The sequence below is a fragment of the Malaclemys terrapin genome, chromosome 9 (genome assembly GCF_027887155.1).
Source record: "Malaclemys terrapin pileata isolate rMalTer1 chromosome 9, rMalTer1.hap1, whole genome shotgun sequence".
Taxonomy (NCBI): Eukaryota; Metazoa; Chordata; order Testudines; family Emydidae; genus Malaclemys; species Malaclemys terrapin.
The window spans coordinates 99,390,695-99,415,716 of NC_071513.1; the positions used below are offsets into that span (position 1 = coordinate 99,390,695).

The 25,022-nt window shown below is 63.7% G+C and overlaps 1 protein-coding gene across 1 annotated transcript; it reads right to left on the reverse strand.

The window, feature by feature from the left end:
- Positions 1-1,601: 1,601 nt before the first annotated feature.
- Positions 1,602-19,273, reverse strand: PRSS56 (serine protease 56). The gene is made up of 17 exons (XM_054040455.1): positions 19,183-19,273; positions 15,520-15,681; positions 14,342-14,542; positions 13,717-13,770; positions 12,363-12,549; positions 11,210-11,318; positions 10,879-11,038; positions 10,323-10,465; positions 9,708-9,867; positions 9,141-9,329; positions 6,270-6,431; positions 5,357-5,411; positions 4,715-4,874; positions 4,067-4,187; positions 3,664-3,753; positions 2,908-3,014; positions 1,602-2,358 (listed from the first exon to the last, which is right to left on the reverse strand). Exons 1-17 carry the CDS (start codon positions 19,271-19,273, stop codon positions 2,185-2,187), a joined length of 2,325 nt encoding a protein of 774 aa, XP_053896430.1. The 3' UTR covers positions 1,602-2,184.
- Between the last annotated feature and the right edge of the window lie 5,749 nt (positions 19,274-25,022).

Here is a 25,022-nt window from a genome sequence, read left to right on the forward strand (position 1 = left end):
CTGCCTGCTGCTGCCTGTCCCTTTAAATCTAGGGAGGCACCCACCTGCCAGCCTATGGGGCTCACCTGGCCTCTGGCCCTTGCCAGCTGCACCTCCTTGCCCATGCCCATGCCCAGCCAGGGAGTCCTGGAGCCCTGCTCCCTTCCCCCCATGCACGGTGCCCATTCTGGGTACCATACTGGGATCCCTGGGGAGGTGATGGGCTGGGATCGCAAAGAGCTCTGGCCGCCAGGGAGGTGGTGGAAGGCAACATGGTGCTAGGGTTGGCTGGATGGGGCAGCCAGCATGGCAGGGCTGCGTGGCTCCCTGCCTGCTCTCCCTGGGAGCTGCCCATGGGTCCTTCCTCCATCAGGCCAGCACGGGGTGCGGCAGGGTGGGTACCTTTCTCTCTGTTTTTGCTGTGCTGAGGAATTGGCGGTTTGGGGAGATGGATGGCCCTGGGGTGCTGAGTTGTACCCTGCAGGTGGGGCTGCCCAGCTCCTGGCCTAGCAGGTATGGACAGCACCGGGTTCTGGCTGGCCAGGCAGGGCGTGGGGTGCCTCGGGGAATCGGGTCCAGGTGTCCAGCTGGTTTCCCTGGAATCCCGGAGCTCTGTGCGGCCAGCCCTGTCCAGGGAGGAGCTCAGTGCATTAGCCATTAACGTCCTGAGTCCCCCACCCGTGGTGCAGGTCTGCATTTTCCCCACATGTAGCGCAAGGGGGCGAGCAGTGAGTCACTGGGAGAGCTGCAGAGAACCCAGGAGTCCTGGAGCCCAGTCCCTGCTCTAACCACTAGGCAACATTCCCTGCTCTAGCTGGGAGGAGAGCCCAGGAGTGCTGGCTCTCACGCCCCAACTCTGACTAGCGCTCACCCCTTCCCACAGAACCCAGGACTCTAGACCCCCCATCCCTGGCTCTAACTTCTAGCCCACACTCCCTCGGTGAGAGGTGACTGCAGTGGATGCCTGAGGAGCTGACTGAGGGGCCCACATAGCTGTTGGGGGTGGGGAAGGGGGGGGGATGCTGTCTCTGATGCTGTGGGCAAGCGGCGTCATTCCCAGCAGGGCTGAGCGGCTGTGCCCCCGGGCTGAGCAGGCCCCTGTGGCGCCGGCACGCTCCGTCACTCATCCGACAACTGGGCCTTGGCCTGGAGGAAATGACCTCTCTGGTGCTAACAGCTGCTCCCCGAGCCTGGAAGGCAGCACCAGAGCATGGGAGGAGGGGGACCCTCTCATGGGGCTGGGGAGGCAGGGCCAGGCTGGGGAGAGGGGTGTGAGAGCAGGGTCAGGGGGAGTGTGGATGGAGGGCAGACAGCCTGTGAAGGGCCCCTGCGGGGAGTTTGCCTGTGAAGAATGGTGGATGCTTACCACCTGCTGGAGGCGCTATAGACCACCAGCTGCCCCCTGCCACACCCTGGCTGAGATGTGGGGTAGGGGTAGAACCCTGGGTGGGGGACTCGCCCAGCTGAGATGCCCAGGTGTGTGGCGGGGTTCCCTGGTTGCAATGCCCAGGGGTGAAATCCCCTCTGCCCCTCTTTGGCGCCTTGCGGGGTTTGTTTATTACTGACACTTTACCATAAAACATAGATTTAATTTCAAAAATAACCCTTTCTTTGTACAAATAAATAGCTTCCGAGAGGCGCGCCCTCAAGGGGGAGCCTGGGGACCCCCCAAAGGAATCGGCTCCCTCTGGTGGCTGTTTGACAGGGAGCCGAAGCTGCTGGGGCTGGCATGGGGGCCCAGGGTTAGAGCCCTTTAGGACCCAGCTCTGCCAAGAAAGGAAAGCCCAGGGGGAGGCTGTTCCTTCTAGCTGCCCATGCCCAGGCCCTGCCCTGCCAAGGGGCACACAGCTGCAGTTTGCCTTAGCCCCATGAGGTGCGGGGGGGGCCTGCATTTCAGCCCCATGGAGCCCCTGCATCAGCTGGGGGGCTGGCCCAGACTCCAGGGTGCATGAGAGGTGGAGGGGACCCCTCCAGTCCTGGCTGCCCCCCTGCCTAGGGAAGGCCCTGCTGTGAGGAGCTGGCTTTGAGGTCCCGGCAGTCTCCATGGCAACAGGCTGTGCCAGGCCGGGTCCTGCTTGCTGTGCTGAGGGTCTCGGCCGTTGCCTGGCTCTGGCGCTGCCACGTCTCCAGGCTGGCGCTGAGTAGGGATCCCCGGCCGGCTCTCCTCTCTCCACCAGGGGCCACCTGGGGGCAGCGGGGGCCGCGTTAGGTCTGCAAAGCTGCCAATGCCAAGGCGATGAGGCCGGGCATGCTGCGGTACAGCGAGTCGCTCTCCAGCCCTACCAGGGCGGGGAAGGCAGTGGTTTTCCCGCCAACTGTGGCCCGGACCCGCGCCCTGTACAGCCCCTTGGCGTTCTTGGAGCCCAGGTCCACCAGGATCTGTGGGGAGAGGGGAACAGTGTGAGGGGGGGGCGGGGGCGCAGAGCCGTGAGGGAGCCCCCAGCGGCAGGTGCTCCAGGCTGCACAACGCCTGGGCTGGCAGAACTGCCCTGAGCGTGAGCTGGGGACCTGCCTGCCTCTGGAAGCCGCCTGCCCCACTGCTGTGGGGTGCAGCTGGCTGGCAGCCCCTGAGGGGAGCTGGGCTCAAGGGCTCCTCTGAGGGGTGGCGTCTGCCCCACCCCTGGCAGTGGGATTTGAACCCAGGCTGCACGGAGATAAAGGCTAAATGGCTCAGCCCCCAGCTGGCACCTGGAGCCGCCACCAGGAGGGGGACAGAGACACTCCTCCCACAGCTAGGGGATGAGGCATGTGGGGGGGGGCAATGTGGGGAGCGGGGGAATGGTGGGGTGGGTCTCTCATTGGCAGTAGCCCTTGCAGCCCAGTGGGGCCCTGTGGGAGCCAGGGTGTGGTGATGGGGGCTGGCCCAGAGCAGTGGCCCCATGGTGGCCGGTCAGCTCCCTGCATCCCCGCGGGGCATGGCTCACTCACCTCCTGGAAGGTCATGGCCAGGTCCCGTTCTGGCACCTGCAGGACCCAGCGGTAGAGCTCCCGCACGGCGCGTACCTGCAGCGCTGCCTCCTGCAGCCCTGGGCAGCCTGTGCCAAGGGGGGAAAGGGCAGTCAGCTCACTCACTGAAATCCCCCGGCTGGTGGAGGGTCAGAGCACCAGGAGCTGGTTCTACAGGCCTGTCCCCTGTCACCCAACTGCTGACATTTCCCTGGCGCCTTTCATCTCAAAGGGCCAAAAGGGCTTGACATGCTGTACTGGCTGGGCAAGGATCGCTGCAGCCACATCTGGGGTGGGGGGTAGCCAGTGTGCACAGCAATGTCACACAGCCATTGGGTGGGGGGAGCAAAGACCCTGTTTCCAGCTAAGAGGGCAGGGGGGTTACCTGGCACATGGGGCCAGGGCACTGGGGCTAACAACCCCATAGCCTGGCACAACCCTACCCCTGGGGTCCTGACCCACGAGGGGGAACAGGTAAGCTTGGCCCCGTACTCCTGGGCTGGAGAGGGAAAGGCCTGGAGGGAGCATCGGGCTCATCCGAGTGGCACGGGGCCCTGTGCGCTGAGCCCAGCTGCCAGGATGGGTGTAGGGGTGGGCTCAATATGGCTCTGCCCCTACAGGGCATGGTGGAGGCTAGGCACCTCTTGGCTGCAGCAGGGGTCCCAGTGCAACCCTCCCCCCTTAGCCTGGGGGGGAGCCCGGGCCCTGTGCCACACAACTGCTGCGGCGGGGGCATACCTCTGCGATCGCCTGGTCCCTCGTCGCTGGGGAGGGCTCCCCCCAGCTCTCGCCTCGCCCGCAGCGACGGGCCCCCAGCAGCCGCAGGTCCTGCCACACAGAAAGAGAGAGAGGCTCCAACCACGCTGCGGGGAAAGGGCAGGCTCCCCCCGCCCCCATACGCTGCTAGTGCACCCCCAGCAACACAATGCAACGGCACCCTGAGCTGGCACTGGAGCACCCTAGACCATCTGAAGCCAGGCTGCACAGTCCAGGGCCAGGCCCGGTGGCATGAGGCAGGGCAATGCCATGGCAGATCTAACCGGGCACGGCTGTGCCTTGCACCCCCCGCCCCCATGCAAGTAACTAGCTGGGGCGAGCGCCCCAAGACATGCCCCCACCTCACCCCGCCGCAAGCACTTACGGTTCAGCGGGGAGGCAGCTCCCGGCAGGGGCCCTGCTCCTCGGGCCCCCAGCTCAGCCCGCAGCCGCTGGAGAAAGGCCCAGCCATGCCCCTTCAGCGCCTCCACTGCCCCCTCGGCCTGCTGAACCGGAGAGACGCAGGGAGTGAGCGGGGCTGTGTGAGCTGGGCCCGCCTGGGCCACAGAGGGCACCCGTTGGCAATGCCAGCGACACCGACCCCAGGTAGTGCTGGGTGCTATGGGAGCAGGGGGCTCCCTGCGGCTGTGGGGCCTGGGGGCTGGGCCAGGGACGTCAGGAAGGGGATGGGGATGAAGGATGGGACCTGTGCTGGGGATAGATGAGGTGGGGGGGAAGATGGGGTCAGGAAGGAGCTGTGGGGGAGTGTGGGGATCTGTGCTGAGGTCAGGCAGGGTCAGGGAGGGGGTGGATTGATGGGGTCCCAGGGTCAGGTGGGGGGTGCTGGGGTCAGGTGGGATTTACAGCTGTTCCTGCCCCAAGGCTAGGGCCTCGGCAGCCTGCGGGGGCTGGATTTGGGGTCCAGCTGAGTGGGGGGGGGGCAGGTGCCCAGGGGCATCCTCAGGCTGCAGTGCTGCCCTCTTTGGAGAGGCTGGGGGTCCCCCTGCCCCAATCAGAGCCCCCGCCCCCTTACCTGCAGGAAGAGCTGCTCCTCCCCACGGAGTTTCCCAGCGGCCAGTGCAGGAGCTGGGGGGGCCATGTCGCCCCCAGCCATGGCGCTCAGCTCCCCCACCCAGTCCTCCAGCGTGGGGCCCATGGCCTGGAACAGCGCCAAGAAGGGTGGGGGCTGGGTCCTGCGACAAGGGCAGGGTGAGGGGCAGGGAGATGCAGCCCTGCCACGGCCAGCAGCAGAGCATTGCTGGGGGGGGGGTCCCAGCAGACCCTGGGATGCGCCAGACAGCACCAGCCCAGGGGACTGTAACCCTGCAGCCAAACCCTCTATTGCCCTCCTTCGAGTCAATTCCACCCTCACACGCCCAGCCTGGTGGGACCGTGCCCGCCGCGGAGCCTGGCTCCCATGGCCGGCTGGCTGTGCGGGGATGTCTGGGGTGAGGGAGGGGTGACACATGCCCCCTGGACCCTGGCACTGGCCTGAGCCCCACTGCCTGTCCCCCCCAAACCACAACAGGCCTCTTCCCCCCACAGCCCCTGATCCCAAGCCCCACGTCTGGCCCTGCCCTCCCGCCTCCTCCCACTCCCTCGCCCCATGGCTGGCACCTCTTCCCCCCTCCCTGATCTCACGCCGGGCCCCGCCCAGCCCTGGGACTGGCTTTACCTGCTGGGGGCGCTCGGGAGTTCTTCAGGGCTTGCCTGCCCCTCGGCCCCCTGCCCTGGGGGGACGATACAGGATTCAGTCTCGGCAGCAGGGAGCTGGGGGGCGTGTGGGGCAGGGTGGGGGGCTGGCAGCGGGTGGAGCAAGTAGAGGCCATGCTGCTTTGGGCGTGTGCCAGGGAGCTGGCCTGGTGCCCCAGCACCGGCCCAGCCATGGGGTGAGACAGCCCCTGTGCAGGCACCTGGACGCTGTGGGGATGGGGGGGGGGCAGCCGGCAGCGCTGAGGAGGGACAGGAGGGGCCAGGCTGTAGCTGAGGTAATTGGGGAGCCCATACTGAGAGTGCCTCCAAAGCCCCCAGTGGAGGTTGGGGGTGGGATCAAGGTTCCCTAAGCAGAGCAAGTGGGTCCCCCTATATCCCCGTGCGGGCACAGAGCTGGGATGTGGGGATCCAGAGGCAGGATATGGGGGGGTCTGGGTTGGGAGTCCCTGCTGTGGCAAGGGCGGGGGAGGTGGGCAATCCAGGGGGCAGGGGTCCCTGCCATGTTCTGGATGGGGGAAATCTGGGGGGCAGGTACCTGCCATGGCCTGGGAAGGTAGGAGACCCAGGGGGCAGGGGTCCCTGGTGTGGCCTGGGTGGGGGAGGAAGGAGATCAGGGTGATGGAGGTCCCTGGCATGACCTGGCCGGGGGATGTGGGAGATCTGGGTGGGGGGGGGTCCCTCCCTGCCATGGCTCAGCTGGGGGAGGTGGGAGATCCAGGGGGATGGGGGTCCCTGACATGGCCCGGGTAGGAGATTGGGATGGGGGGATGCGAGGGTCCCTGTCGTGGCCCGGACGGGGGAGGTGGGAGATCCAGAGGGGATGGGGGTCCCTGGAGTGGGAGATCTAGGGGATGGCAGATCTGTGGGGCAGGTACCTGTGGTGGCCCGGCGAGCCCGGACGGGGAAGAGATGCCCGTAGAGCTGCTCCATGAAGCGGGGCAGGGTGTGGGTGAAGAAGGCGAAGTCCACCTGGTTTCGGAAGAACTCCTCGGCCCGGCGCAGGAAATCCAGCAGCATCTGGGCGTAGGAGCGCAGCTCTGTGAGGAACGGGTGTGACGTTATGAGTGTAATGTAATATCTCATTGGAAGGTGACAGGGCCAGAAAGAGTTAATTACCTCCCAGATTGACCTGACCCGGGGCCGAACTTTAAAGACTAGTTAGGAAGATCTGTAAATGAATAGAGCTTTGAAAAAAGAAGAACAGGAGTACTTGTGGCACCTTAGAGACTAACAAATTTATTAGAGCATAAGCTTTCGTGGACTACAGCCCACTTCTTCGGATGTATATGCATCCGAAGAAGTGGGCTGTAGTCCACGAAAGCTTATGCTCTAATAAATTTGTTAGTCTCTAAGGTGCCACAAGTACTCCTGTTCTTCTTTTTGCGGATACAGACTAACACGGCTGTTACTCTAGAGCTTTGAAATGCAGCCGCGTTGCTGGAGATAGAAGGGGAGCTGTTTGCTCAGGTCTTGGGATGTAAGCAAACAAGTCTTGTCTATTACTATGGCTTTGATTCAAAGATCAAAAAAGGAGTATTACCATTTAGGAAGACACTTGAGTGAAATAGTATTATTGGCGCTATGTCTCTTTGAATCATAGAATATCGGGGTTGGAAGGGACCTCAGGAGGTCATCTAGTCCAACCCCCTGCTCAAAGCAGGATCAACCCCAACTAAATCATCCCAGCCAGGGCTTTGTCAAGCCTGACCTTAAAAACCTTTGAAGGTTGTGGTAACCTGTATCTGAACTGTTTAATGGATAAATTACCCTGTGCTAATTGCCATGATGTTTAGGAGAAGGAAAGTTAAGCCTATTGTTTTCTCAGGCCAAAAGGCTGCTGGTGATGTATAAAAATCCTGGGACACCGATCCTTCATCTCAGATTTGCTTTGTCACCCTGAATATGGACATTGGACTATAACCTGTGGACTATTTCTAAAAGGACTTTTGGCAACTACCTGAACCTCAAGAATTGAACTCAAGTCTGTCTGTATATTGATCTTTTACCCAACACTCTCTCTCTTTTCTTTTTTAATAAATTTTAGTTTAGTTAACAAGAATTGGCTATAAGCGTGTATTTTGGGTAAGATCTAACTTATCACTTGACCTGGCTCTGGGGTTTGGTCCTTTAGGATCAGGAGAACCTCTTTCTTTTACAGGGGTATTGGTTTTCATAACCAGTCATCTCCATAACGAGTGGCACTGGTGGTGATACTGGGAAACTGGAGTGTCTAAGGGAATTGCTTGTATGACTTTGTGATGAAGTGGGGGATTGTCTTGTTTTTTCCTTGTTTTTCCAACGGTTTGCATGCAGAGGGGGTGGGACTGAGTTTCCCTGGGTGTTACTGGTTTAATGAGGTGATGGGAGAGGGAGTTGTTGTTGCAGAGGACCGGAGAGGGAACTTGGGACCCCAGCCGATGGCCTGGAGGATGGACACCCCAGCGACTGGTGACCTAACGACCCGGAGACCAGCTCAGGAGTCACAGTCAGTTCTGGCCAATGGGAGGACAATGGGCTGTAAAGAGAGGACCCCGGTCACCTGACCAGCCAATTCCAGCCAGAGGGGCCAGAGGACAGAAGAGAGGAGAGGAGGCCCAGGCGACCCTGTTTACCTGGAGAGAAGACAATGGACAGAGGCGGGGCTTGGGGCCGGGGGTATCAGATGCCCAGCTGGGAAGCAGGGGGGCTCTGGGCTGGAGAGGGGGAGCAGGCAGAGCCCACCTGGATGCAGGGGAGACTGGGATGTGCTGTGCTGAGGGAGGCCAGGCCTGAGGACCTGAGAGTTTCCTGTGCTGTGTTCAAATGCTCAATAAACCCTCCTGGTTTACGCTGGCTGAGAGTCACTCCGGTCTAGAGAACAGGGTTGTATCGTCCCCTTCGGGGGCTGGAGGCCCCGGGGATCCAGAGCGAGTGGACTCCCTGAGGGGGCCCACGGCAGAGACAGACGTACTAAGGCTCAGAGAGGTGCGGCTTCAGGATGTGGAGGGACTTAACCCCAAGAGAGAGTGGACCCCCGGGAAGGGCTGTCTCACTGAAAGGGGCACCCCCCACCCACGGACCGCACGGGGCCACGAGTCGGCACGACCTGTGAGTTCGTGACAGACTTATGGTTAGCCAGTGGGGTAAAACCAAAGTCTTCTCTGTTTGGCTGGTTTGGTTTGCCTTGGTGTGCAAAGCAACCCCAGTCTTGGGCTGTCACTGCCCTGCTCTAAGCAATTTGTCCTGAATTGGTATCTCAGTGGTGTCCCGCCAGAGGCAGTATCGTTACATCCGGGTGTTAGCGGGATGTCCCCCAGTGCCCCCGGAGCCTGGGCCCACAGAGCAGCTGGCACTGCCCTCACTCAGCAAGGCCCTTGTCCCTTTAGCTGCGTGGCCTGGGCCTGGGGCACCCTGTGTGCCCTCCCTGTCCTGCTCAGCCCCTACAGCACGTTATCAGCCGCCCCATTAGCTATAGGACCCCAATCTCATCCCCTGGCCCTGCTCTGCTCCCCACACCCTTCCCTCGGGCGGCCCCATCTGCAGGGTGGGTGCAACAGAGGGTAGTTCTGACCTGGGGAGGCAAGGGATTGGTCCCAGTTTGTGGGCATAAGCTTGAGGCCTGACGAGTGCTGAGGGTCAGAGTCCCTGGGCCACGGATCACGCCAAGAGCTCAGGGTGTGTCCCCCAGGCCTCCCAGCCCGATGCCCCCGAGCCCACAGGCTCTGCGCCCTGGCAGCGCCCAGCCCCTCCCGGCCAGCGCCACTCACCACATCTCCTCCTCTTCATCCTGCAGGTCTCCTCGGCGACCCGGGCACAAGCAGCCTGGCCTTGGGGCGGGGCACACGACTGGGCATAGAAGGAGCACAGGTGGGCGAGCTCAGCACGCTGGCGCTCTCCGGGCAGCTGGGATGCGGCCAGCAGCTCGAAGCAGGTGGGCTCTCTGCTCTCGGGTGATTCTGGGGAGGGCAAGGGGCTAGGTGTCAGGGACACAGAGAAAGGGCCACACCCCTGGGCACCACCCCACCCCTCCCCTGGGGGACCCTCGGATGCTGCCCTAGCCCTCCCCAGGGGGGACCACTGGCACCACCCCCTGTGGGACTCCCGGGCGTTGCCCTACCACATCCTCCTATCCTGCTTACAGACACTCAGGTGTCCTAGTGGCTCTGTTCCCTGCCTTGGCACTGCCATCTAGGCCCCCTTCCCCCCTATATCTGACGGTGCCCTGCAGTGCCCGGTCCCAGCTAGCCAATGCCCATTCCTCCATGGGGTTCAGGCTGCTCTGCCCTGGTGTATGCCCTCCGCAGCCCTGCTGCCAAGCCGGCCATGGCACTCACTGTCCATCTGGCGGCGGATCCAGTCGGCGAAGGCCGTCACGCGGGTGTACACGCCCGGCTTGCCCTGTTCCCCACAGCCGTCCCCCCATGATGTGATGCCGTACAGCACGGACTGCTGCGACCCGGACTCCTGGCACGTCAGGGGCCCACCCGAATCTCCCTGGGGGAGAAGCAGCCACAGGCTGGCACGAAGCATGGGCAGGGGTGGGCAAAGCAGGGACCAGCTCTAAGGTCCCCCAGGAGCACTTGGCCTAGGAAGCCCCTCTCCACCCAGCCCCATCCGGCCATTGGCCACTTTGGGTAGAGGGTAAACTGAGTCATGGAGCCGGGCAGGCCCTGGCCAGCAGCTGAGCCAGCAATAGGACCTAGGAGTCCTGGGCTCCTAAATGGTCAAGATTAAGGGAGCCCCCCTGCTCTGCCCTGCCCCAGCTAGGCAGCCCACCCCCATGCCTGGCTCTGCCAGCAGGTCACGCCCAGTGGAGGGATTCCATCCTGGTGTGTGGATCGCAGCGGTGGATCGCAGTGGCACCGCCGGCCTTGGGACTGGCTACTCCATGCCTGGCCCACTGCGGGGGGGGCACCCCCTCCTCACCCTGGGACCCCCGCAGCCGTTACCTGGCAGGAGTCGATGCCGCCGGCCAAGTAGCCGGCGCAAAACATGGCATTGGTGAGCAGCTCCTTGCCCAGCGCGCTGCGGCAGGCGTCCTGGCTCAGCATGGGCACCCGAGCCTCCATCACCACCTCGGCCGATGGCCCCTCTGCCAGGGCAAAGAGCAAGTCATGGGAGGGGGCTGCTGCCCCCACTGTGCCCCCCACCCCTGCGGTGCCTGGGCCTAGCGCCCGGGCAGCAGGGAGCCATCCCCGGCCCGTCTGCAGCGCCAGGGCCATCCCCGCTGCGGGCCGGGCTGATAGGAGCCGTGCTGGGGGCGCGAGGGCAGCACCCGGGGCTGGCCCAGGGCAGCACCTGGCTGCTGGGTTGGCTGAGATGCCAGATGCCCTGTCCCAGCTTTGGGGAGATGTCCGGGTCGCTGGGGCCCACTGGCCTGCAGAGGACACTGCTCCGGCAGGGAAAGCGCCTGGACCAACCCCCACTGCCCCGGCAGGGGGCCCGCCAGCAGGGGGCGCAGGAGAGTGCTGGGCGGCACTGGCCCCGGCCCCGCTCCCCACCTACCTTGGTAGAGGGACCCCCAGCCGGCGATGTAGCAGGGCGTCCCTGGGCCGGGCTCCTCGGGACTGTCGGGCAGGCACACCGGGCTCAGCCATGCCGAGGGGGCCACCGGGCGCCCCAGCTCCAGCAGCGCCATGTCGCTGTGGAAGGTCTTGGGGTTGAACTGTGGGGGAGAGGAGCAGGGGGTCAGGGAGTGGGGGGTGGTCAGGGTGCTGGGGGGATTGGGATACTGGGGGCAGTCGGGGCCTCGGGAGGGCAGGGGGGCAGGTGGCACGCTGGGCACAGGCGCCTGGGGCAGGCAGGTGGGGGACATGCTGGGGGGCCCTCCTCTTACCTTGGGGTGGGTGATGATGCGGTTGACGGGCAGCACCTGCTCGCCCTCGTCCCACTTGGCGAGATCGTAGTCCCCCACCACCACCGTCCAGGCCAGCTCATTGCGGTTCCTGCGAGGGGGTGGAGCAGGGAATGAGGGGGGGCAGGCTGTGACGAAGTGGGACTGTTCTTAATGTTTCCTCTGAATACTGTGTGGGTGCCTCAGTTTCCCCTATGCATTTCTTAAGTCTCCAGTGTGCATAAATGGCCGACACTCTGTATCCTGGCAACAAATGGCCGGGGCCCTTCCCCCCTGCAAGGAAATAGCTAAAGATGAACAAAGAGATCAGGTGACCTCCTGGCCCGGGAAAGAGACAAAGGCCAGAGAGGAGGGGCTAGAGGGGGTTTCAGTTTGGAGCTGGCTGTGGATGGGAAGTGAGTGCAGACGGGGTTGTCTGGCTCACTGCCCCCCAAAATGGACCTGGCTGAGGGGTCCCGTTCTCTGTACCTACAAGCTCTGTTTTAGACCATGTTCCTGTCATCTAATAAACCTCTGTTTTACTGGCTGGCTGAGAGTCACATCGGACTGCAAAGTGGGGCTGCAGGACCCTCTGGCTTCCCCAGGATCCTGCCTGGGCGGACTCGCTGTGGGAAGCGCACCGAGGGGCAGAGGATGCTGAATGCTCCAAGGTCAGACCCAGAAAGGTGAAGCCGTGTGAGCTTCTTGCCCTGAAGTCAGTCTGCTCCAAGGGAGAGGAGGCTCCCCAAAGTCCTGACTGGCTTTGTGGGGAGCAGCTCCAGAGCATCGCCTAGGGACTCCGTGACACAGGCAGAGCCAGGACCCCTCCCGCTCCCCCCACAGGGGATCTGGCCCCAGGCACCTCTGCCAGCTGGGCCCCTGGGGCTCCCCGCCCTGGGGCTCAGCTGCCCTGCGCCAGGCACCTTCCCCCCATCAGGGGGCAGCAGGGCTAGGCCCGAGCAGTGGCTGGGGAGGGTGGCGTGGTGAGGGGGAGGCTGCCCCATTGCCTTTGGGAGCCGAGCTACACTGGGGCCGTGCTCTGTGGCTGGGGCAGCCCAGCCCGTCTCTGCCCTGGGCTGGCACCAGCCAGCTGCCCTCAGTGCTCCCATGGGAGATGCCCCCACTCCGCGCCCCCTGGGACTAGCCCCAGCCATACCCGGTGAAGCAGTGCGCAGCCGTGAGGACCCAGGTGGCCCCCACCAGCACCCCGCCGCACATCAGCTCCCCGCCCAGCCGCACCGAGACCAGCCAGGGCCAGGCGCCCCGCGGGGCCACGCTGCCCCCCACGATCTTGCCCTTGGCTGCTGTGGCATTGGGTGCCACCACCCCCCGGCCACACGTCCCTGGGGAGGAAGAGAGAGAGAGAGAGAAGAGATCAGATGGGGGGGAGGGAGGAGGTTCCCCCACAGCTTTGCCAATGTCCCTCACTCCCGACCCGCAGCCCCCTGCCAGCCCAGCCCTGCCCCCCCAGCTCTGCCAATGCCCCTCACTCCCAACCCGCAGCCCCCTGCTATCCTTGTGCTACATGTTTCATGAGACAAGAGGCTCAATTGGGCCCCAATATTCTTGGGTGCCACCACAGGCCCAACCTTGGGCCCCTCTCCAGGCCCAAACTAGTTGGGTTAGAGCGTCTGTTCCTTTAACAGGGCTGGGTCCAGCCTGGGGCTGGGAGCTGGAGTGGAACGGCCTGTCTGTGGAGCTGTCATGTTTAATGCCAGGAGTGCTTAATAACAAGGCGTGTGTGTGTCTGTGCCGGGGATGCACTGCACGGTGCATGTGTGTCTGTGCCGGGGATGCACTGCACGGTGTGTGTGTGCGTGTGCTGGGGATGCACTGCACGGTGCGTGTGTGTCTGTGCCGGGGATGCACTGCACGGTGCGTGTGTGTCTGTGCCGGGGATGCACTGCACGGTGTGTGTGTGCGTGTGCCGGGGATGCACTGCACGGTGCGTGTGTGTCTGTGCCGGGGATGCACTGCACGGCGCGTGTGTGTCTGTGCCGGGGATGCACTGCACGGTGCGTGTGTCTGTGCCGGGGATGCACTGCACAGTGTGTGTGTGTCTGTGCCGGGGATGCACTGCACGGTGCGTGTGTGTCTGTGCCGGGAATGCACTGCACGGTGCGTGCGCGTGTGGGCCGGATACTCATGCAGCTATGTCCTGGGGCAGCTGCGGGCTCCCCTATAGTCCTGCCAGTTGCCGACACCTACCTCGGTGCCCACGCAGGCAGCGAGGGCTGAGGGGTGGCACTGTGGCCCCATGCAAGCTTGGCAGGGTGGGTAGAGGGTACGAGGAGCTCAGCAAGCTGTGCCCATCTAGGGTGAACCCAACGGGGCTGCTACCTCTGCCCCCATGGGGCCTCTGCCCCATCGCCACGTGTCGCTGAAGCTGGGGCACATGGGAAGGCATGTCCCTGCCTGGCAGCAGGGCGATGCCCAGCCCTCGTTCCTGCGCCCACCACACACCTGGGATGGGGTGTGGCCCCAAACCCCTTGAGCAGCTGCAGACTGACCTGGTGCCGGCTGGTCCGAGAGGCCGTTCATATCATCCATGTTGCTCTGCAGCCCTGCAGGGATACGAGACCCGAGGGATAGGCCACGCTGCCGGGCACACATGCCACCTCCTGCACTTCCCACCCACCCCCCGGCTGGGCCCCTTCACAGCCCCCCAGGACTGCGGAAATCAGCCTCCTGCCCAGGCTGGGTTTTCCCTGCCATTTGGTGTTTGTTATTGTAGGGTCTCCTGTGAGATCCCGCCATCAAACCAGCCCAAGCTGAGCCTAGCGTTGTGGGCGCAGCCCAAAGGGGCGGTGGAGAGCCCTGTGCTGCCCAGCGGCGCCCCCTGTGGGTGCAGCTGAGGGTGGCGGCTGGCACAGCAGGCCAGGGGAGAGATGGGAGCCAAGCCACATTCGGCACCAGCTCCTGGGCTAGGGGTGCTGTGGGGGGATGAACTTAGCCCCAGTGGATGACCCCCCTCCAGACCCTGCTGTGAGGGGTCCCGGGCGGGGGGAGGGGCTGGGGCTGGCCCCTCACTTAGCCAGAGACCAGGTGGGCCATCACCCTGCTTGGTGAACTCCACTGAGCTGAGGTCGGGCTTCACCCACCCACCCCGTGCCCCCGATCTGGGCTGGCACCTACTGCACTCCTGCAGGCGCAGCTGGCAGTGCCCAGCCATCAGCCGGACGCAGGCGTCAGGGCTCAGGGCGTCAGCGGGGCACAGGCGCTGGTACGGGGCACACGCCTTGCTCAGTGCCCAGTTCCTCTCGGCCTGCTCCGGGGTAGCCTGGGCTTCCAGGACAGCCTGGCAGCTGGGCAGGGGAGCCACAGGGGCCTCCGGGGCTGGGGAGAGAGGAGACAGGTCAGAGTGGAGCCCACTCCCCGCCCACAGGCTATGCACAGGGCCGGGCTATCAGCCAAGGGCACCATGCTGCCGAATTTCCTTCCTTACCCTCACGCCCTGTTGCGGATTGTGGGGGAGTTAGGGCCCTGCACCCCTCTTCCCGAGATTCACTGCGACTCTCAACCAGCCAGTAAAGCAGAAGGTTTATTTAAGGACAGGAACACAGTCTCAAGCAGAGCGTGTAGGTACGACCAGACCCCCCTCAATTAGGTCCCTCTGGGAGGTTCAGGGAGCTTAGCCCCCAGCTTGGGGTTCCCTGCGTTGCACCACCCAGCCCAAACCGAAACTAACTCAAAACTCCTCCCGCTGCTCCTCTCCTTTGTCCAGTCTCCCGGGCAGAAGGTGTTAATTCTCCCCACCCCCGTTCCTGGCTCAGGTTACAGCTCAGGTAGCTTCCTTCAAGGGAAGTCCCACATCCCCACTGCAACCCCCCTGCAACATTCCCAGGTCAAATCTGCCCTGCTCCCTGCTCCGTCACACGCCCTCCCTCCAGTTCTTCCCCCCTAGTGCAGTCTGAACACCCATTGGATCGGCCCTTGTTTGTTATTGTAGGGTCTCTCCAGAGAGCTGGGCTGCGCGCACATGGGTTTGTTATTGTAGGGTCCCTCAGGAGTGTAGGGCTGTCTGCTGCCCACACAGGTTAGCCATCCTAGCCCCTGCGTGGTGTTACCAAGACAGCTGTGAGGCCGCCTGCGCTGGTTTGTTATTGTAGGGGCGCTCGCTGGAGCGAACAGGCTGTAGGCAACAGCAGGGCTACTGCTGCTCCGGCAGGTCACCCCAGCCTGCTCCACCAATGACCTCCCTGCCGTGGGGCTGCCACTGACCAGGGGACAGGCCATGGGGCCTCGTGCAGGAGCCCCCAGCCAGCCTGCGCTGCTGGTGTGTGTGGCCGGGCGGGCGGGGGGCTGGCACTCACGGGCACACTCCCCGCTCCGGTTGCCGCAATCCCCAAAGAGGCAGGGCGCGCACTCCCCACACTCCCGCAGCCGCCGCTCGTGCTCGGCCAGCGCCCCCTCCAGGGCCACCAGGGCGCTCTTCAGGGCAGCCTCTAGGACCAGCGTCCCCCGGCTGGACAGTGCTGCAGAGAGAGAGAGAGGAGCCTGGTCAGCCCTAGCCCACAGCCCTGACTGCCAGCCCCTTTGGCCTGGAGGGCGGCTCCAAGCCCCCTTGCCTCCCCTTGGGGCTGCTCTCGCTTCCGCTGCACCTCAGCCACGCCCCCTCCCTACCCCTGGCCACGCCCCCCCAGGCAGGGGGATCCCAGAGCACAGTTCCACCCCTCTTCTCCCCATTGGGCCTCTATGTGACTGAGGGCCCGGAGTGCAGGGAACAGACCAAAGCGGGACAATGCCAGGCCCGAGCAGCCGGGGAGATCATAGAATATCAGGGTTGGAAGGGACCTCAGGAGGTCATCTAGTCCAACCCCCTGCTCAAAGCAGGACCAAGCCCCAGACAGATTTTTGCCCCAGATCCCTAAATGGCCCCCTCAAGGATTGAACTCACAACCCTAGGTTTAGCAGGCCAATGCTCAAACCACTGAGCTATCCCTCCCCACAATGTGGGGGTGAGCTGGGTCCTCCTGCCTGCCTTGGCCCCTCCTGCAGTAGCTGGCCCCGGTCCAATCCTGCATATGGGGATCCCTCTGCCTGGGTTTGGCTCGCCCTGGCGTGGGGCCTGTCTCTCCCCCTCGGGGCTCAGGCAGTTGTGGTTACTGTCCCCACTGGGTGGGATCCCGTCCCATGCCTGGCGGTGAGGGGCAGCGGGTGATGGGAGCCCCCCCCACCGGCGCTCCGGGGCAATGGCATTCCAGCTGGCGAGCCAAGCAGGAGTCGTGAAGCCATGTGCCTCCCAGGCAGCAAGAAGCCAGCAAGGAGGGTCTTTCCCCTGTTGTGCCTGAGCCTCACAGAGCATGTGTGTGGAGCCACACTGTCCCAGGGGGTCCCGAGGTGGGGTCCACCCTCACCCTGGGCAAGCTGGCACACAGAGGGCGAAGGGGCTTGCCCATGGTCCCAGGTGGGCACGTGGCAAAGCGGAGAATAGGACCATGGAGTCCTGGCTCCCTCGTGTGCATTGTGTGCGTTGCAGGTCGGACACACAGGGTGCTCCCCTGCGGCAGGGCGCGGCGCTCAGGTTTCAGACCAGCCGCTTCCAGGCCTGTAGAGGCTGAGTACCGAGTGCCAGGCTCTGGGAGTGGGGGAGAGCTGAGCTTGGGATCCGATTCAGCTTGTCTGGGCACCCCCCACCCCCCAAATGACAATGGGCTTGTCAGGGCTTCGCGCCACAACACGGGCATGTGCTGGGCACAGGGCATGGCGCTTAGCAACCAGACTCACTGCAGGGAAGGTGCCCTGCCCCTCCAGCCGGGGTTGGATATGCATTTGCACTGGGGGGGTGTTGCATTGGCAATGGGGTGTGTGCATTGGGGGGTTGTTTGCATGGAGGGGGTGCCTTGGGGATTGCATTGAGGGGTGTGTGACATTGTGCCGTCTATATGGTTTTATAAAAACATGATAATAAATGAATATAATGTAACTGGGATATGCTTCATGTAAAAGGTCTCTTGTAAGGTATCATTACAAAGCTTATAATCTACTGAGTGTGGTCATCCTATTTGTATAAACGTACCACTCTGGTATCTAAAACTAGAAATATAAAATATAACTCTGAGGGCCTATTGTAATTTTGTAAAGTGTGGGCCATTAATGGTGGTTTGGAATCTTGATGACTCTCATTAACAAGGACCATTGTCTGCAGATGGCTGTGTTTACCTGTGTGCTGGCAAGTGGGTAATGAAGTCTTGCGGTGACATGTGATCATGTCACCTGACCTGGAATCCATCTTTAACCTGGTGCTTTTCCAGTGGTGGGCAGGTGGGGGCAACCCAAAGGGACAAAGGGTTCCCACCTTATGCAAAAGATATATAAAGGGGTGGAAGAGAACAAAAAGAGGGAGAGGAGCCATCATGAAGAATCCCCTAGCTATCACCTGAGCTGGAACAAGAGCTGTACCAGGGGAAAGAATTGTGCCCAGGCCTGGAAGGTGTCCAGTCTGAGGAAAAACTTACTGAAGCATCTCTGAGGGTGAGATTATCTGTATTCAGTTTGATTAGACATAGATTTGCGCATTTTATTTTATTTTGCTTGGTGACTTTGTTCTGTTACTAATTGGAACTACTTAAATCCTACTTTCTGTATTTAATAACATCACTTTTTATTTATTAATTAACTCAGAGTATGTATTAATACCTGGGGGAGCAAACAGCTGTGCATATCTCTCTATCAGTGTTATGAGGGTGAACAATTTATGCGTTTACCCTGCATAAGCTTTATACAGGGTAAAACGGATTTATCTGGGTTTAGACCCCATTGGGAGTTGGGCATCTGAGTGCTATAGACAAGCACACTTCTGTGAGCTGTTTTCAGGTAAACCTGCAGCTTTGGGGTAAGTAATTCAGACCCTGGGTCTGTGTTGGAGCAGACGGGTGTGTCTGGCTCAGCAAGACAGGGTGCTGGAGTCCTGAGCTGGCAGGGAAAACAGAAGCAGGGGTAGTCTTGGCACATCGGTTGGCAGCTCCCAAGGGGGTTTCTGTGATCCAACCCGTCACAGGATGCATGCGTGTGTTTGCAGGGGAGTATTTGCATGGGGAGAGGGGTTGTGTTTGCATTGTGTGTAGTTGCATTAGTGGGTTGCATGAGCAGTGATGCATTGCGGGCTTGCTCTGGGGGGTGGCCTGTGTGTGTTTGTGTCAGTGAGAGTCCACTGCCTTTTACAGGGGCGCTCAGGTTCCCAGGAGCTACCTCAGAGCACGGCCCGGGACCCCAAGGGCCAATCCAAGGCTCCCCATGAGGGGCTCCGCCCGCCCCTTTGCCTGGGAATTCCCACCCAAGGAGCAAGGCAGGGTTTGGCTGCAGTGGCTGAGGTTCAGGGATGAGCCCACCCCAGACCTTGTATTTTTGATTACCCTGCAAAAGCCAACAGGTGCATGCAGGGTGGGGCCAGCTCCCTCCCCCACACATCTTCCCCTCGGCCCTTCCTGCTCCCAGCAGTGCCCCCCACGGGCCTGACCAGCCCCTGCAAAAAGCCCAGGGCGGCCACCATGAAACCCACCAGGATGGGAGCCCCGAGCCATTGCAATGAACCACACGGCCCCGGGGATCCCCGGGGGGGACGGGGACCGCGAAGGGGTTTGTCCACTGTCCCAAATGAGCAGCAGACAAAGCTGGGAATATAGGACCCAGGAGTGCTGGCTCCCAGCCCCCCCTGCTCTAACCACTAGACCCTACTCCCCTCCCAGAGCCAGGAACGGGACCCAGGAGTCCTGGTTCCCAGCCCCCCCCCCCCCCACACACACACACTCTAACCATTAGATCCTACTCTCCTCCCAGAGCCAGGAACGGGACCTGGGAGGCCTGGTTCCCAGAACTAGCCCCCCCACACACACACACACCTCCTTGGCAGCTGCACCAATCCTGTAAGCAAAGCCCCCTGGCAACAAACGAGCCCCTTGCCTGGAGCCTGGTTGCCTGGTGGGGCTCTGCCTGGGCTGAGCAGGGACTGGTGCCCCACCGGTGCCCGCACTCACCTTGCAGGACGCTGGCTGGCACCTGGTGAAGCTCCTTGCCCACGGGGGCGCCAGCCGTCAGCTGCAGGAGGCAGACCAGCGGCAGCAGCATGGTGTGGCAGGTGGGAGCACTACGCTGGTTCTGGGCCGGCTCTTCCCCTCTGCCTGCCTGGCCGCTGGGCCGGGAGCTGGGGTCCCCCCCTCGCTCCTCGTCTCCACCGCTGCGTGCTCTGGAGCTGACAGGGGAACAATGAGTCCCGGGGCGAATGGCGTTGTGTATATATACAGTGCCCCAGGGGGGGCCGGGGCCGCGCTTTCCCATGCTGGGGGACACACAAACGGCTGAATTCATTAAGGCAGTGCCCGGCAGTGGTGCCAGGGCCCTGCCGTGGGGATGGGCCGGGAAGGTGCCGGTAAATGGGGGCGGGAGGGGAGCTGATCCAGTTGGAATTCATTAGGGTGATGAGTTCTCTGGGCCCGGGCTGGCTGGCTTGGGAGCGGGGGCCTGGCTGCAGCCTTCCCCGGGCTGAATGAGCTCATTGTTCCCGGTCCCCGAGCGGGCGGCCCCATCAAAGAGCCCCCTAATGATCACAGGCGACCCGCGGGCCTTGATCATTTTCACGCTTTTAGCCTCGCCAAGCCGCCGTTGTCAGTTCACATCACTGCGGCCCCGGCACGGACTTGGGGCCCGGGCCCCCCCAAACGGCCCGGCCGTTAGCGGCTGGGCTGGGGGCTCGGGCTGAGAACGGACGCGTCAGCAAATCCGGCCAAGGCCCCGGGGTTCTGGTGCCGACGCGCCCGCCCGCTCGCCCAGAACGATTTGTGACGCACGGCCTCGCCGTGCCCACAGGCACCCGCGCTGTCCTGTGCCCTGTCGGGGGTGGCAGGGCCTGGGGAGGGGAGGCAGGGCCTGGTGCTTGGGGGAGGACAGTGGAGAGATTCTCACTCGCTCCCTGGGATCCCCACCTGTCCCACACACCTCCCTGGCTTCACTACCCCCCTGCCCCTGTGCCCCCATCACCCCCTCTGAACATTGGGGCTGTTCAGCTTGGAAAAGAGACAACAAAGCGGGGGATTTACTAGAGGTCTATAAAATCATGACTGCTGTGGAGACAGTGAATAGGGCTGTGTTATTTACCCCTTCACGTCATACAAGAACCAGAGGTCACCCGATGCCATTAAGAGGCAGCAGCTTGAAGACAAAGTAGAGGACATACTTTTTGATCTCATGCACAATTCACCTGTGGAACTCCTTGCCAGGGGATATTGTGAAGGCCAAAAGTAGAACTGGGTTCAGAAGAGACCTGGAGTAGTTGAGGAAGGATAGGTCCATCGATGGCTATTAGTGAAGATGGTCAGGGACACAACCCCATGCTCGGGGTGTCCCTAAACCTCTGACTGCTGGAAGCCAGGAGTGGAAGACGGGGGTGAATCCCCCCATAACAGCCCTGTTCTGTACGCTCCCCCTGCAGCTCTGGTATGGGCCACTGTCAGAGGCAGGATACTGGGCTGGGTGGCCCATGGTCTGAGCCAGGAGGGCAGAGCTCTGTATTTCGGAAGGGCCTGTCACCCATGGGTGCAGGCATAGCCGTCCTCAGGAGCCTGGCCTAGTGTGCTGGGATCCAGGGGCTGCGGGCAGAACCCAGCCCAGCTCAGCAGTGATGGGAGCCAGGCAGGGTCACTCGCTGTCTGCCTTGCTGGGGAGCCCCAGGGTGGAGCAAGGGTGCCTCCCTGTCAGCAAGGGGGTGCTATCAACCGGGACTATGGGGGGCAGGGCTGGGCCCCCAGGCAGGGAGCGCAGGGACCGTTGGAGAGCCGAGAGCTCCGGGCGCCCTCAGGCCGGCCACTTGGCACCACGCAGAGCAGCTGTGGGGGGGGGCTGGGAGCTCAAGGCCTGGCGAGTTTCAGGAAGCAGGGACCCGAGCAGATCCTGGCAGGCTGGGCCAGGGGGCGTGTGGGGCATTGCCTGGCTCTATCTGGGCTGGGGGGGGGGCACTGCCCGGTTCTGATTGGGCTGGGGGGGGCATTGCCCGGTTGTCTGGGTGAGGCAGACACTGCTCCCCGCTGTCTCTGGGCCGGGGGCCGTTGCCCGGCTCCCCCGTCTCTCTGCCGAGGTGCTGGGGCCTGCAGCCGTCTCTGTCCCGCTCTGCACACAAGCCGGCTGATGATGACATTGCGTTGCCTGGGACTTAATTGTCCTACAATGTGTCCCTGACAATAGCCGCTTCTCTGGCGGATCAAAGGGCCGCGATTGCCGCGGGTGAGCCAGCCGGGGCTGCTGGCACTGGGACAGGGGCAAAGGGAAAGATGAAAGGCCCCGAACCACTGATGCTGCTTCTGCATGTTCCCACCTCGGCCCCTCCCCGCTTCTGGCAGCTGGCCAGGGCGGGGGGCACGTAAACCCTTCTGCGGAGGGGGGATTTCAGCCCCCCTCTTTGCAGGCTCCGGGTGCCTGGTGAAGGTGCCCAGAACGTGGTCAGTTGCTCTCAGCCCACGTCAGCCGGGCTGTGTCTGCGTCCCTGAACCCGGCTCTGTCCCCCTGTGATACTCCTAGGAGCTGGGACAGAGAGATAGCCAGCTTGGGTGGGAGCAGGGGCCAGGGAAAGGTGCCAGGACTATATAACACGGGGTTCTTGGGTGACCCTCTCCCCAACCCCCTGCTTGATCCCCTGGGGCGCAGGTAGTATCCTCTAGACATTCGGACCCTCTCCAGTGGGTCACGGCCTGCTCTGGTTTGGACTCCAACCAAGCCCTTGGCCTCACTGATACTTTGTGGCAGTGAGTTCCACTGGTTAAACTGCCATTGGTGACGGCAATGCAGCCGTCTCCTCCTAGCCTGGCCTGCAGCATGTGGCTTTGCTGACCTAGGGAGAATGTGAGACCCCCGCTCTGTGACATGATGAGGGTGCGAGGGGCTCTGGGCAGCCCCCGTCCTGCTCCGTGGGGATGGAGCATAGCCGTCAAGGGCAGAACAGGGCTGGGCCGGCGGGCAGCAGGCTGCCGGCTCCCAGCAGATAGTAACGAGCCGCATTCCCATCGGGAGTGACCCAACGCTCAGTGGGTCTCGGTGCGGATCCTGCTGGCTGCATCTGCATCGCCCCTGGCACCACGTGCCCCTGCAGCAGAGGGGCCAAGGGCTGGCCGGCCTGTGAGCCCAGCTCCCCACCAAGCCCTAGAGATGGTCGCTGGGGGGGAGGATGGTGGTGTGCTGGCTGGGCACCATGTGGGGGAAGTGTTCCCTGCCGCTGCCTTGGATGGAGAGGCACACTGGTACCATGCTCTCCCTCGGCCTCTCCGAGTCCCCCCCGCAGCCTACCCTGTGGGCCCCCATGTCACCCCCACAGCCCCTCACCGCCCCGCCCCGTTCATTAGCCTAATTGGCGAGGCTCTCAGCAGCTGTGTCAGTGAGATCATGCTGGTTGTGTGGATCCCAGCCCTGCCTGCCCACCGGCCGCTGGCTGGGGCCCCGCGCTCCCCCGGCCTGGCCAGGGCCCCTGGGCACGGTTCGGGGGTCCCTGCCAGGCCAGCTGCATGCAGTGCTGCTCGGTCATGACTCATCGCCTGGTAATTGGTGTGAGCAGCGGAGCCCAGCGGCTGGCAGGGGAGGCCTGGGAACCGGCCGCAGGGCGAGGGACAATGGAGCGCAGACAATGGCTGCAGGTTCTGCAAACGCCCTCCCGTGACAATAGGGCTTGGGAGGCAGCCAAGGGGGCCCGGGGAGCCAGGAAGGGCTGGAGCCTCCCCGCCAGGCACAGCCCGCGTCTACATGCACAGCAGCCGGGCCCCGGGCGAGAGGACGCTGCTGCCACCTGCAGGCCGACGGCTTGGCCCAGCCGGCCCTTGACGCTGTGCTGCTGGGCCCGCACCGCAGCCCGAGTGCCAGCCTGGCGCAGGGAAAGGTGGCATGGAGCGATCCCCTGCCCAGCCCGGCTCCTCTACCAGCCCAGGGGGAAACTCCCCCATGATGGTCCCAGCGCCAGAGAGCAAGTGTGACCCACTAGGGAGTGTTACAGGGTCCTTGTGTGCTGAGCCCAGGGCTGAGGTGCCAGGGGGCTGCGGGTCAGGAGTGAGGGGCACTGACAGAGCTGGGTGTGGGGAGCCCAGGGCTGTGGTGCCAGGGGGCTGCGGGTCAGGAGTGAGGGGCACCGACAGAGCTGGGTGTGGGGAGCCCAGGGCTGTGGTGCCAGGGGGCTGCGGGTCAGGAGTGAGGGGCACCGACAGAGCTGGGTGTGGGGAGCCCAGGGCTGTGGTGCCAGGGGGCTGCGGGTCAGGAGTGAGGGGCACCGACAGAGCTGGGTGTGGGGAGCCCAGGGCTGGGGTGGTGGGGGGCTGCGGGTCGGGAGTGAGGGGCACCGACAGAGCTGGGTGTGGGGAGTGCAGGGCTGGGGTACCGGGGGGCTGCGGGTCAGGAGTGAGGGGCACCGACAGAGCTGGGTGTAGGGAGCGCAGGGCTGGGGTGGCGGGGGGCTGTGGGTCGGGAGTGGGGGCACCGACAGAGCTGGGTGTGGGGAGCGCAGGGCTGAGGTACCAGGGGGCTGCGGGTCGGGAGTGAGGGGCACCGACAGAGCTGGGTGTGGGGAGCGCAGGGCTGGGGTGGCGGGGGGCTGCGGGTCAGGAGTGAGGGGCACCGACGGAGCTGGGTGTGGGGAGCGCAGGGCTGGGGTGGCGGGGGGCTGCGGGTCAGGAGTGGGGGCACCGACAGAGCTGGGTGTGGGGAGCGCAGGGCTGGGGTGGCGGGGGGCTGCGGGTCAGGAGTGAGGGGCACCGACGGAGCTGGGTGTGGGGAGCCCAGGGCTGGGGTGGCGGGGGGCTGCGGGTCAGGAGTGAGGGGCACCGACGGAGCTGGGTGTGGGGAGCCCAGAGCTGGGGTGGCGGGGGGCTGCGGGTCAGGAGTGAGGGGCACCGACGGAGCTGGGTGTGGGGAGCCCAGAGCTGGGGTGGCGGGGGGCTGCGGGTCAGGAGTGAGGGGCACCGACGGAGCTGGGTGTGGGGAGCGCAGGGCTGGGGTGGCGGGGGGCTGCGGGTCAGGAGTGAGGGGCACCGACGGAGCTGGGTGTGGGGAGCCCAGGGCTGGGGTGGCGGGGGGCTGCGGGTCAGGAGTGAGGGGCACCGACGGAGCTGGGTGTGGGGAGCGCAGGGCTGGGGTGGCGGGGGGCTGCGGGTCAGGAGTGAGGGGCACCGACGGAGCTGGGTGTGGGGAGCGCAGGGCTGGGGTGGCGGGGGGCTGCGGGTCAGGAGTGAGGGGCACCGACGGAGCTGGGTGTGGGGAGCCCAGGGCTGGGGTGGCGGGGGGCTGCGGGTCAGGAGTGAGGGGCACCGACGGAGCTGGGTGTGGGGAGCGCAGGGCTGGGGTGGCGGGGGGCTGCGGGTCAGGAGTGAGGGGCACCGACGGAGCTGGGTGTGGGGAGCCCAGGGCTGGGGTGGCGGGGGGCTGCGGGTCAGGAGTGAGGGGCACCGACGGAGCTGGGTGTGGGGAGCGCAGGGCTGGGGTGGCGGGGGGCTGCGGGTCAGGAGTGAGGGGCACCGACGGAGCTGGGTGTGGGGAGCGCAGGGCGGGGGGCAGAGGACTGAGGACGCTGTCGCTGGGTGGAGGGGGGGAAGGACCTACCCACTAGTGGCTGGCTGTAAGAGGGAGGCAGAGCCTCGGTTCGCTCCCCCGGCTCAGCTCTCGGGGGTGGGACCCTAAATCCAAGTTTTGCTCTAAGGACCCTGGCACTGGCGGAGGCTGGTCACTATCCCGGGGCAGGAGCCAGGGCGTCGAGCTGAGCGTCCGGCCCTGCCACTCAGCAGCTGGAAGCCAGGAGGCGACCCTCCCCTCTCCCGCTCCGCACAGCACCAGCAGACCCTGGGGTAGCGTGAGG

Bases quoted from the DNA above. Each gene is read 5' to 3' on its own strand.
- PRSS56 (XM_054040455.1), bottom strand. From the start codon at position 19,273: ATGCTGCTGCCGCTGGTCTGCCTCCTGCAGCTGACGGCTGGCGCCCCC. The intron at 10,466-10,878 runs GTAGGTGGGGAG...TTGCCCTGGCAG, and splicing joins CTGGGGGTCCCTCTACCAAG to AGGGGCCATCGGCCGAGGTG. The intron at 5,412-6,269 runs GTACCTGCCCCA...TCGTCCCCCCAG, and splicing joins GGCTCGCCGGGCCACCACAG to GGCAGGGGGCCGAGGGGCAG.